This window comes from Schistocerca piceifrons, chromosome 2 (assembly GCF_021461385.2).
Source record: "Schistocerca piceifrons isolate TAMUIC-IGC-003096 chromosome 2, iqSchPice1.1, whole genome shotgun sequence".
Taxonomy (NCBI): Eukaryota; Metazoa; Arthropoda; class Insecta; order Orthoptera; family Acrididae; genus Schistocerca; species Schistocerca piceifrons.
The window spans coordinates 334,106-348,210 of record NC_060139.1 but is presented as its reverse complement, the minus strand read 5'-3'; the positions used below and the strand labels follow the sequence as shown (position 1 = coordinate 348,210).

Sequence of the window (14,105 nt, the reverse complement as noted above, 5' to 3'; positions counted from 1 at the left end):
TAAAACCGATGTTTCGACTGCATTACAACGCCCTTCCTCAGGGCAAGACTGGCTTTTCTGGAGGAAAGGTGGCTCTGTTTATTGCAGGCGGTCGGTGTCAGTATGACTTATATTTGAAACTTTAATGGGTCGAGTGTATAATAGGCTAGTCGTGACGGAAGAGGGAGCGTAGGAAAGAAGCTATTGACTGGCTAGCCTGCTTGTCAGTGGTTGGCGACAGTCTGCAAATCAGTGCCTGGCTTCTGGCGAGCACGTTTTCTTCATAGTGCGCGCGTAAATGCCCTGACAGTTCCCCTGTAGCTGTTTGTGTAGGCTGTCCCGATGCATGACTTCAGATTTTTTTATTTGCATCCAGATATTCTGTCTTCTCTTCATTAAAACTTAGTATAGTTTTTTCAGCCATTTTTTATTCTTTTGGTTAATTATGTTTTGGAACTACTTATTAATGCTATAACATCTACATTGGCAAGTGCAATAATGCTTACATCCCGCAGTTGGGTCCATTAGGGTCACTTTCAGTAGATAATCCATCGATCTTCTGTAAGACGAGGTTAATATAAGTGAAATGGCGATTCCTGGTCTCAGCTCAGTGTAGACTTTGAAGAGCTTCAATAAATCTGAAGAAGGGCATGATTCCAACAAGCCTTTTTAAATTACTGTATTTGCACTACTAGTTTCAGACACTTTTCGTTTTCAAATGCATCTACATGTGCAGATATGGTCACATCGTTATCAGTTCGTCAAAAACTCGCGTGTCATACAGGTCTGTGCTCAGCACGGTCATCTTATCAAATCACATTATATGCAGTTGTGTGATTTGTAGTAAAAATTACTAGAAGATGACGACCGTGCTGTGCGCAGATATGCATGGTATGAGGTTTTGTTTAACGAACTGATAACGATGTGTCCATGTCTGTTACTGTAGATGCACCTGAAAATGGGACAGTGTCGGAAACTAGCAGTTAAAGTAATTTAAAACACAGTCTGAAAGAATCATGCAGTTTTTCATCATCATCATCGTCATCGCCACCGTAGTCATCATCATTTTCTTCATCTTATGCTGCTTCTTACTCGTCTTCCTCCTAAAGCCTATTTCCTTCACTACTCCAGAGTCTACCCGACCGGTTGTCGATCCATCTTTTCCTTGGACGTCCAGTATTTCCTTTACCTATTAGTGATTTGTTTCTTACGATTTTCACAATCTTCCGTTTATCCATGCCATCTGTTCGTTCCATTCATGATTTCTGTTATGTACCCACTCATTAAAGGAGCCCAATCTACGTTCTTTTCTAATGCTTTCTCTTCTCTCTCTGTTTCTCAGAGCCTTCCCTGTAATCCTTCGAAGAATGTTCATTTCTGTGGTTTCCACAAGTCTTTGTTGATGTTTCAGGTCTTGTCTCAGCTGTGTGTGTCATAACTGTCTCACTATTGTTTCATTTATTCCTGCCTTTACATCTTTCCATATATGCTTACCTTTCCAATTTATATATTTAAGAGCCGGCCGAGCGGTTCTAGGCGCTTCAGTCCGGGACCGCGCTGCTGCTACGGTCGCAGATTCGAATCCTGCCTCGGGCATGGTTTTGTGTGATGTCCTTAGTTTAGGTAGGTTTAAGTAGTTCTAAGTCTAGGGGACTGATAACCTCAGATGTTAAGTCCCCTAGTGCTTAGAGACATTTGAACCATTTTTATATACACTCCTGGGAATGGAAAAAAGAACACATTGACACCGGTGTGTCAGACCAACGATACTTGCTCCGGGGAATAGAAATAGGCTCAGTGGGCAGGCTCGTGATCGATAAGGCCAATGCCGCATTTACAGTAAACTAAGTAACTGTCTCTACTTCGCTGTGCTATTCACAGCCCTTAAACATGTGAGCAAGTTGCTGATTCATACGTAGTGCCCTATCTGACAACAAATAAAATCTTTTTTGGCAGACAGGGCACATCCCAAATTACGGTACGGGTTTCTGGCCAAGTGAAAGACTTTTATTCAACGCTCAGTAAATGGTCGTAGTGTGAGAGAAACGAGGAATTACTGGCTTATGGGACGTCCAGAATACAGATTGTAGACACCACACGTATCGAAATCCCTATTTCAAGTTGTTACTTTATTGGCCGTATACCACGGCCTCCGTGTTACAGTAGACAGCACCGCTGGCTGCTAACGGGAAAATTCTGGGTCCGGTTTTCGGCGACGGCGACGACCTCAGATGACAATTTAGTAATGACAAAGAGTATGCGAAAGTTTGAAACTGTCGTTAAGAAAAATCTATTCGAAAGAAGCAGTACACCTGAATACTGGGGAATGATGATGTGCGACTGAAGTTCTCCCTGATCCGATGCTGCGACAGTGAAACCACAGTAGGCAATTCAGCTGATGAGGAATGGATATTCCTAAAAAGAACCAACACGTAAGTCGGAGAAACAATTGAGTCACAAGTAGGGTAACTGAGAAAGATATTGGGTAATTGATCGACGAAAGAAGGATGCACAAAAATGTTCATCAAAAGAAAGGAATACAGCAGAATAAGTCTCTTAGGAATGAAATTAATAGGAAGTGGGTGGCATCTAAACCGAAATGATTAAAAGAAAAAGTGAAGAAATCAAAAAGAAATGTTTGTCAGAAGTACAGATTCAGCATATACATCCTTGACAATTGGTAAAGAACGATGACACTTACTAAGGAACAACTGTTTATTGCTATGGAACAACCAACAATTAGTACGGAACACCTGACCAACCATAGTAAAAGGAAATGCAGGGGGCGGGACGTGTTAACTGCAGCGACGCCTATGTACGAACACTCTGTATGCATTGGAAAATTCACGCAGTACCGTGTTTGACGAAGATCATTGTGGAACCGATTAATGATACAGCAAGACATAATTTGAGTGCTTACGGTCGTGGACGAGGAGTTGGACGGCTCGAAGTTGGTGAACGTGTCACTACCGTGGCCTCAGTAATGGGTGCGTCCGAAAGTGTCATCTCGCCAATAAAAAAGGCCGCTGAAAGTGGAAGTGCTATGCGAAAGCATGTCGGCGGTCGTAGACGAACCACCACAGCAAAAGCGGATTGATACGTAGCTCTAGTGGCAGAAAGGAATAGACACTACACTCCTAGGCATATCACTGCATACCCTACGAGCTCAATGGGAGCAAGAATCTCTGCCAGAAACATTTCACGGCGATTAAATCAGACTGGTTTGCATGCTCGGAAGCCTGTAAAAAGAGCCGCACTTCATCAGTGCAATCGTCGCAAAAAGTTCGATGGTTTAGGGAGCATATTGCTTAGAGACAGCAACAGTGGCCCAGAGTGATGTTCTCCGACGAATCTCGCCTCACCTGTGGCAAGTGATTCTGGCCACCAGACAGTGTAGAGAGAGGGAAGATCACTTTACACTACACAGAATATTCATCGGCGTCACTGATATACACACAACAAAAAAAGTTTTGCATCACCCCAGATCCCAGAACTCCTGAAGATAGACGTTGACTGTGGATATTGTATCACAGATTGACTGTGGATATTGTATCACAGACACAGTCCCTTTGGCTGTTCAGAGATGTCACTGCATCTGCCCAAAGATGTAAACAACCATGCATGAGCAGCGCCTATTAGATGGATGGGGTCCGACAGCCGACCAGTTCCAGTGATCCCACCAGGAAGGAGGTACACGGCTCGCGTTGTCATTGCTAGAGATCAGTACCGCGGTTCGATCGCGTCCGCATTGTTACTTTGTGCTAGGAAGGGCTCTCAACAAGAGAAGTTTCCAGGCGTCTCGGAGTGAACTAAAGTGATGTTGTTCGGACATGGAGAAGATACAGAAAGACAGGAACTGTAAATGATATACCTCGCTCAGGCCGGCCAAGCGCTACTACTGCAGTGGATGACCGCTGGATTATAGCCCGGAGGAACCCTGACAGCAACGCCACCATGTTGAATAATGCTTTTCGTGCAGCCACAGGACTAGTGTTACGACTCAAACTGTGTGCAATAGGCCGCATGATGCGCAAGTTCAGTCTCGACGTCCATGGCGACGTCCATCTTTGCAACCACGACACCATGCAGCGCGATTCAGATGGGCCCAACAACATGCCGAATGAACCGCTCAGGACTGGCATCACGCTCTCTTCGCCGATGAGTGTCGCATGTGCCTTCAACCAGACAATGATCGGAGACGTGTTTGGAGGCGACCCGGTCAGGCTTAACGCCGTAGATACACTGTCCAGTGAGTGCAGCAAGGCGGGGGTTCCCTGCCGTTTTGGGTTGGCATTATGTGGGGCCGTCGTACGCCGCTGGTGGTCATGGAAGGCGCCGTAACGGCTGTAGGATACGTGAATGCCATCCTCCGACGAATAGTGCAATCATATCGGCAGCATATTGGCGAGGCATTCGTCTTTATGGAAGATAACTCACACCCCCATGGTGCACATATTGTGAATGACTTAATTCTGGATAACAACATCGCTCGACTAATGTTGCGAGCATGTTCCCCAGACACGAACCCTATCGGTAATGCCTGGGATAAATTGAAAAGGGCCTTAATATGGACGACGCGACACACCAACCACTCTGAGGGATCTACGCCGCATCGCCGTTGACGAGTGCGACAATATGGACCAACAGTGCCTTGATAACCTTGTGGATAATATGCCACGACGAACACAAGCATACATCAATACAAGAGGACGTGCTACTGGATATTAAAGGTAGGCGTCCACAGCAATCTGGACCACCACCTCTGACGGTCTCCCTGTTCGGTAGTACAACACACAATGTGCAGTTTTCATGAGCAATTAAAATGGGCAGAAACGATGTTTATGTTGATCACTATTCCAATTTTCTGTACAGTTTCCGGTAGTCTCGGAACCGAGGTGATGCAAAACCTTTTTTGATGTGTGAAGTTTAGGTGTTATGGTGTGGCCAGGCTTTATGCACGATGGGCGAAAACCGTTGCATATCTTTGCATGAGGTGCCGTTGCACCACAGCGGTATTACTGGGAGATTATTCTGGATCACGTCCGTTTCCTTCGAGCTGCTGTAGGTCCCAACTCTTGTGTTTATGGCCCACAATATCCACCCATACAGGACCGCTGAGGTGTCCGACACATTGGAATGTGAAGATACCGAACGTACGTAATGGCCTGCGTATTTCCTCGGTGCATGTCTGCAATGCTCCTGACAGACCTGTTTCTCGATTAACACCCCCTCCCAGAACCTTGCAAGGACTGATAACCGCCTTGAGAGATGTGTGCGGCCGTATCCTCCAGAAACTCCTCAACAGTTTGGAAGCAAGCATTAATAACAGGTGCCTAATGTTCGTTAGTTCCCGAGGAGAGCTTGTTCCTTTCTGAGAGTCCGATATATACCTTCATGTCGGGAGTCTGTGTCAGACATGAACGATATTTATGTCTGTTACCCTGTTTTCCCGTGGCATGAGATTTGTGCCATTTTTCGTTGTAAATATAGCCTACCACCCCATCTCTACTACGAATGTACTGTGTTTCACCGCCTGTGTTTATTCCTGCCCAACAATACCTCTGTTCCTTAGCAATAATTCTAAGCAGTGTAGAAGAGTCAAAGACTATCTGTGCGCTCTGAAGTAAGGCTTCTGTTATAAACATAGCCCTTGCGACACTTGATAAACCAAGAAACATGACTTTTTTTGATGGCCTACACAAAACTATGACAGTATCAGGTACTATCAACCAAAGCCAATCTAAACTAACAAGGTTTCTCAGCGTTGACGTACATTGTCTCAAAGAACTGTTCAGCATCCGCAGTATGAGTGACTTCAGGAACCTCGTAAATATCTTTATAATAGTATCCCTCAGCAATAGGCCAATAACAAGTTTATAAATTCAACGTCTGCTATACATTGAAGTGACAAAAGTCGTGGGATAGCGATATGCACATATACAGATGGCGGTCGTATCGCGTGCACAAAATTAAAAAGGGCAGTGCACTGGCGGAGTTGTCGTTTGTGCTCTGGTGATTCGTGCGAAAAGGTTTCCGACGTGATTAAGGACGCGTGATGAGAATTAATAGACTTTGAACGACGAATGGTAGTTGGACCTAGACGCATTACGATGTGAGCTGTGTTTACATGGAATCGACTGGGTCCTCTGGATGTTCGGTTGAGACCATTTGCAGCCATCCAAGGACGTCATGTTCCCAGACAACGACGGAATTTTTATGGATGACAATGCGCCATGTCATCGTTCCACAATTGTTGGCGGTTGGTTTCAAGAACACCCTGGACAATTCGACCGAATGGTCTGGCTACCCAGACCTCAACATGAGCCACATCGAACATATATGGAACATAATAAGGAGGTCAGTTCTTGGACAAAATCCTGTGCCGGCAATACTTCCGAAATTATGGACGGCTATAGAGGCAGCATGGCACAATATTTCGGCAGTGACTTCCAACGACTTGTCCGTACCACGCCGAGCTGCAGCACAACGCCGCGCAGAAGGAGCTCCGACACGATTTTACGAGATATCGCATGACCTTTGCCACCTCAGTGTAGCAAAGCAACATCTAAACCAGTTACAATCACAGAACACAAAGTATAACAGACAAGATAATTCGTGAAGTATGACATTTGGTTCGTTGCCGAGTGAAAAGAAGGAATCTGGCTAAACGACACGTATTTCTAGTCAAGGCCGCTTAAATGTGAAGAACTCTGACTTCTTAATTCCTGATGCGAAACGTCAAGTGGATCTGTGGTGGCCCCAGTCACACTGTTACAAAATTCGATTGTTCGAGATCCTAGAGCAAGAATTACTCCTAGCAACGGTCAAGTAACATCAGGAACTTGTTCAAATGATTCCTCGGTAGCCGGCCGATGTGGCCGACCGGTTCTAGGTGCTTCAGTCTGAAAACGCGCGACCGCTACGGTCGCAGGTTCGAATCCTGCCTCGGGCATGGATGTGTGTGATGTCCTTAGGTTAGTTAGGTTTAAGAAGTTCTAAGTTCTAGGGGACTGATGACCTCAGATGTTAAGTCCCATAGTGCTCAGAGCCATTTGAACCATTCCTCGGTGTGCAACTGGCGATAGTCTCTTGTAGGCTCACTTTCTCGGCGACGTACGTTATGTTCGTAATCAGATGATATCTCGCGTGCCATATGATGATTGCAGTGTAATACGTCACCGGAATGTCACATGATGTTTTGCTGCATTTTTGTTTTATTTTGGTATGGCTGACGTAGTTGACGGTCTCTACATCTTATTAGCCCTACGTGGTACTGCTTCTCTTTGTCTTTCTAAACACTTCTCGGATATCTGTCAAACAATATTTCTCGTGACAAAATGATGTATTTGGAAAACAACCAACCAACTTTATAGAATGTTACGATCCACTGCTGCAACGGGTTATACAGTACGTAGATTATGCAGTTTCCAAGAAATAAAATATAAACGGCAGAAAGGCACTGTAACTTCACTGCACACTTGTAAAGTCAAATACAACACAGGGAAAACACAACGAATTACAAACTGATCCTATTGTTAGTATATTATTACTTACTATGTGTAAATCCTGTGGGACCGTTGCTTCACATTAATGTAAAGACCTGCTTGTGGAACATCTGCAATATCCAATGGTTTTCTTAATGAACATTGCAGAAACTCTGCGCATGTACCCTCCTGCGCCTTTCTTGGACCGAGAATGCGTCCGCACGTACCGCCTACCGGCCACGGATTCGTGCCCGAGCGTCGAACTGCGACCTGGAGACGGGATCTGGGTGCCCGTTCACGGAATCCACAACGATCCCAAATACTTCGCAGACCCTGACTGCTTCAGGCCTGAGCGCTTCACTCCGGAGAACAAGCAGCTCATCGTACCGTTCACATACTCTCCATTCGGGTCAGGACCTCGTGTTTGTATAGGTAAGCTGTACTTTATTTTTTATTTTGAATTGTGTCAGTTCTTAAAGAAAAGCAGGATCAGCATCACTACATTAAAGACACGTTAAACACACGATGGAAAACAAAAAGTATGAGGAGACACTACAGAGATTTTGCAAGCGAGTAGTGCAATATCATTGATGAAATTCCCTCGGTTTTTGTGTCGTGTCAAGTTCAAATGAGAACTCAAGTTTTCCGTGATTTCCTCCTGCGTCATCGAAGGAAAATGACTGTCGTAATTCGTGCTGCAGGAGCGTTGTGTATGTAAAGGTCGGTCGAATCGTTGAGTAGAAATATCTCGAGCATTGCGTTCAGAGCATCTTGTCAGCAGTAAACTGGAAGTGTCACGTGATCTCTCGGGACGACGCTATTTTCTTAAGGCCATTTCTCATTGGGCGTCACGTCTCGTCACGCGAAAACATTCAACAATGCATTTGAAATAGAGGCATTCACACTGCTCGTCAACGGACCGTTACATCACGGCACAAAGTTTCTCGCCAAGAAAGTTTTGACGGTGTCGTCGTCTGCTAACATCGTAAGTTAACCTATTTTCGCTGCTGTGCTTTGTGTCGTCGTAATATCGTAATATTTATTTTCTTATTGTTCTGCATTCGTGGAAAGTTGCAAATGTTCCGTGACGACTTGGATATTTTTTTATATTGAGTGTTCTTACACCAGCGATGTCAGATATCTCAAAGCGAAAAATTATTCAGTTTTTACAATAACAGAACAGAGCTGACATGCATGTAAATAAGAACATAAGTTAACGAAGCAATTTCCACTACCTAACATGTTAAAGTGAAAACGTCAACTCTAATGAAGGAGAAAACGTAGTTGTTCATGACGTTATTAGCTACGTAAGAAAAAAACATAACGGATGAGGTAAACAGGCTCCATTTCTTCGTTTATAGCTATTGCTTGACGTGTTTGTATGTGTATAATTCCTCTAGCAGTTAAATGTCGATGTTTTTAAATGTTGTTTCACTTTTCAGCACATTACCGAACAAAACTTGTCAAGAAGATACGTTATGAATTTTGTTTAGGCCATTAATAACATTTGACGTTGTTAGTTCCTCAATTCCTTTGACTTTTTGTATCACAGATGTTGGCTAATAAATATATTTACGTCTTTCGTTACTGGGCTAAGCAAACTGATGTGACTATACCGTGACGTGATTCCCGTTCATTTTGCTCGTCAAAACTACGAGCCCAGCTTATTCCAGGCATCAAATTTATATTGCTATGGTGTCTACAAATCGCCTATACCAAGTCCATGGCACCTACGAAGTTAATCTGTTTGTTCTAACCGTACGAGTGATATGACGCTATTCGAAATTTATAGGATACATTACGTACAAATCTACGTCGTCCCGTGACAATGGTGGCAAAGTATGTTGATAATAGAAAATCAATTCGGCACATCTGAATGCTCACTCCAGAGATATTTCTTTTCTATGGGTCGAATACAGAGATCTCTATACAACCTGGATGTAGAAGTCTGGTCTCTGAGTACAGAACTGCAACGAGTATGCAAATTCATGTGCTTTGCATCGTCCGCCATGTTGCAGTTTGGCAAGGAATATCGATCGGCCTGTGCGTGACAAAGAATTGCAGACCGATTTCTTGTTTTGAACTTTATGTCAATTTGTGATATAACAGGTTGATATGAGAGCGGAATCTGAAAGTATTTCCTTTTCGTGTTCTAGTGACATTTCCTAGCAGCCATGTTGTAGTTCGGCAAGAAACGAAATATAATCATCTATGGCTGGCACGATCAGACAACGGAAGTTCAACGTTCAGGTGGTATAGAGATCACCGTAGATACGTTATGTAAAGGCCGAGGAGACTATACTCATTATCAGAGAGGATGTTATGTCTATGAAGTACAGATGGGGGTAGTAAAGTAGCCACCACCGCCGATCTTGTTGGAGAGTAAACAGTTCTCCGCGTATTCGTCTACGTAAAAGGAACGGAATAACACTGATTAAGCAAACAATTATTTCAGTAACAAAAAGAAAAAAATGTGGGCCAATAACCGTCAAAAGACCAAAGTAAGAAGAAATGTCTCTACCGGGTTAAGAGTTTCAAAACAGAGAAATATTAGGAGCATAATGAAAAACAGTCATAATTTAAAAGAATAGGAAGAAAAAAATGCAAATAATCAGCCATGACAGCGAAAGAATGAAAAAAACTGGAAAAAAGGAAAATAAATAGCAACCGAAAGACTAAATCATAAATATTGCCGGCCGGAGTGGCCGTGTGGTTCTAGGCGCTACAGTCTGGAACCGCGAGACCGCTACGGTCGCAGGTTCGAATCCTGCCTCGGGCATGGATGTGTGTGATGTCCTTAGGTTAGTTAGGTTTAAGTAGTTCTAAGTTCTAGGGGACTGATGACCTCCGAAGTTGAGTCCCATAGTGGTCAAAGCAATTTGAACTATAAATATTGCTTTACATGGCCCAGAGTTGGCCAAATTCAGATCAGTAAGAAGAAATAATTTATTAAGTAAAGTGTTACGGTTCTACTTCGCAAAAAGCTCTAAACTGCTTCTGTAGCTTTATCAGTGAAGTTCAAATCCGTCTTGTAACACACTTGTGCGCCGCGTTAATTCGCAACTACTCCACTCTGTATTGTACCTACTTTGAGTACGTAAGGTGATACGTTTGTTTGCTGTTATTCCTAGAAAATGTTGATTATGACCTTTTGTACACCATAAATGTTACGCCACCGCCAATCTTATTTGATGCATGACTGTTTTTGAACTGTTGGTAAAAAAAATGCAACGTAAATACATTTAGCTGTCTGAACGACTAAACGTGCACTTCACCCAAGGACTGACGCTGGTGTAGCCGCAAAAATAAATTTACTTATCTTTTTCTAAAAAACAGTAATTAGATTCAGAGAAAATTTGAATCTGTATCGTAAAATGTTATACACTAACAAAACCTATTTTCCTGTTTTGTGTGTTTCTGGTCATCATTCGTGCTTCATGTACTGGTTTATTTATGTTCCAATGTTTCAGACTCGCTTCAGCATGGATCTTTGTAGGTGTGAAGTTAAACTGTGTTGTAAACATAAGTCACAACAGACAGGATAGGACTAGCCACTTTACATTGAGTCCTGCTCAGCGTAAAGTGGCTAGTCCTTTACTTTTTCTTGTGACTCATGTTTACAAATACTTCAACTTCACACCGACAAAAATTGTAGTTTCTCACCGGTAGCAGCTCAAAATGCAAGAAATCCACAGACCATAAATCTATGGTGTATGAACAAATTTGCCATCATATTGCTCTCGTTGTATGTGATATGAAAATAACGTTGTTAATGTTTCCTTGTTGCAGCCCAGAGATTCGCTATCATGGAGGCAAAGACTTTGCTGCTGTACCTCATGTCCCAGTTTAATATAGAAGTTGTTTCCAAGACACTAATTCCGTTAAAACTCGATCCAGGCAATAGTGTGTCGCTCTCCATAAAGGGTGGTGCGTGGCTTGGCATGCGACAGAGAACCTAACACGTACATCACTTTCAGCAGAACGAAGGAGTTCTCACAGTATCGTTCAGCTGGTAATTCACAGCACCAAGAGATGCCTCCACGCCGACATCGTCCCTGTTCACATGGAAAAAAGCCATAGTCGCTATTGTACGTCCAGTTATTGACTTGAGTATAGGAAACTTTATGGTTCGGATGCAAAAAGGGTAAAGTGGAACAGTTTTGAAAACAAATAATGGACTTTGTCATAACGGTAGTTTTTGGATGCTATTCAAACTAAGACACTAAGATGACTCCCAGTACATGACTTGATGACTCAGAACTCGTTCCATACTTCGCAAAGGCTTTGGAGAAGGAGATACGGCGCAATCAACTGATACCAATCATATATGAATTGAGTTATACCTTTTCGAGTGTTACAGTCAGCATTTAAACTATGTTGTGATGCAGGTATAGTGTATAAGGAATCATTTGTTCTCGTCTTGTCTCATGATATTTGTATCTAAAACAAAATAAAAAATAGTGTTGTGAAACTGCAGCTAGAGTGTATCTCAGTGAAACACCTGGACAATGATAATGTAAACTCTCAACTTCATTGTTGTCACATTCAATAAATAGTTTTTAAATTATCGTTGTGGTACTTTTATTGATTTGTAGTTGTACTAATTACACATTTTTGTACATAATCCTCAACACAGAAGTTGTGCTATTTACATAAACATGCAGTTTGTTTATAGGTAACTGATAACTTGTTTATATACAAGTATTCATCTTCTGTACAGAATGTATTGCCAAGTAAATACTGCCGTCTTTCAAGCATTTTATTTCTGTTAGTAGATCATCTAAGGGTTTCACCTATGTATGTCACACATTTCGAAGTCACAGACAGAGATTTCCCTGCTAGTAGTTTTGTATGAATTGTTAAGAACTAATTTCACATAGATTCATTTGGTTCTGGAAAGCGTCCCCCTTGAGCAAAACACAATTTTTCTTTTTCGTTGACAACCTGTTCTACTCAGCCGGCTCTACTCACAACAGGACAGGTTTCCCGTGTGGTCACCAGTCAGTGGACTCCTAGCTAACATATTTCTCAATCACATTGAAAACAAAATATTTGAGACAACAATAAGACCCAAACAAAAAGAATAGTACATTGGTATCGCTATGTAGATGATATCATGTGCGTTCTAGATGAAAAACCCAGTCGCATCCAACAACTCTGCAATGATATAAACGCAGTTCACGCAAAAATAAAATTCGCCATAGAACAGACAAAACAAGCAAACCCAGTTTTCCATATTCTGGAAGGCCACCGTCTATACACAATCTCTCTTTATGCACGAACTATCCATTTTGCAATGTATGCTACACAGTCTGAACAGAACTCCACTCATTGATGACAAATACAAAAACCTATTACAGACAATCAGACAAATAGTTATAGAGAATGGATACGATATAAACATTATAGAGAAACTAAATCGCGAAATAAAACGAAAATAAAGGGGACACCTAGCACACAAAAATAAAAACCTGTCGTCAACTTACAAACGCAAGACGCACAGGACATAAACACACAGATCACAAAGGCACAGAATATAAACACACAGAACATACACACAGGCACACATGAACAAGAAACACACATAGCAACAAGCAAACAGCGCACTGTGGCTTAGAACAACAAAGCAGCCCATAGAATAGGAAACACACTAAAAAAAAAATAAGACATAAAGTAGCCCACACGACAGACAACTCTCTACAGAAAAAATTAAAAGCAACCATTACAAACACAGACAAACATAACACATTTGGTATTTACCAGTTCACATGCCAGGACTGCAAATCAATTCACATACGATATACATGCAGAAACTTTAATACCAGATACACAGAACACAGAAAAGCATTAAAAAGTAACATCTGTCATTCTACATCTTATGGACATGAAACACAGCCAAAAAACATCAACAATGACTTCTAAATGCTCAAATGTAGCAACAGTCTCCCACAAAAAGTAATAACTGGAGCAGACTATCAAACACAAAAGTCATAATTGAAGGGAAAAAAGTAGTAAATTAATATACTGTTCTGTGCAATGTAACTCTGTCCTTTGCACTCAAAGAACCATCAAACAACACCAACCCATATATAACCCAAATCTCCCTCTATACACACACATACACACACACACACACACACACACACACACACACACACACACCACAATAAAAATAAAAAAGTTAAAAATAAATAAAAATAAAAAGTAGTAATTAAGTAAATGAAGCTCACGCCCATTCATCTACATACATATGTACACACACAAAACGGTAGGTACAGCTCACAAACATCCAAAACTCCCACCCAAAATACATTCAACTGTTCAGCTTTCCGCCATCTTGTTTCTGCAGTTTGTAAACAGTGACAACAAAAATTTTGTAGTGCAGGCCTTCGCAGTGAAGATAGTGGAGAAACCAGAAAAAGTAAGTGAAACATATTGCAAACACACACATTCACATACACACACACACACACACACACACACACACACACACACAAACAAACACACTCACAATCTTCAAAAGAGAATTAGTTAATGGTAGACACAACCATAACATTCTCAGTCGCAAAATTTCGAAGTAAATACCTAGTCTACATTAAGTTATATGGCTGCAAATGCCAAACTGTTGAACAAAGCAACTGC

General features: G+C 42.1%; 1 protein-coding gene across 1 annotated transcript in view; it reads left to right on the top strand.

The window, feature by feature from the left end:
- Positions 1 to 12,031, top strand: part of LOC124777390 (cytochrome P450 9e2-like) — a 71,462-nt gene extending 59,431 nt beyond the window's left edge. Inside the window, exons 7-8 of the mRNA XM_047252781.1 lie at positions 7,632 to 7,895; positions 11,253 to 12,031. Of these exons, the coding sequence (XP_047108737.1) occupies positions 7,632 to 7,895; positions 11,253 to 11,422 (434 nt within the window). The 3' untranslated portion in view covers positions 11,423 to 12,031. The remainder of the gene's footprint in view (positions 1 to 7,631; positions 7,896 to 11,252) is intronic.
- Positions 12,032 to 14,105: the final 2,074 nt, after the last annotated feature.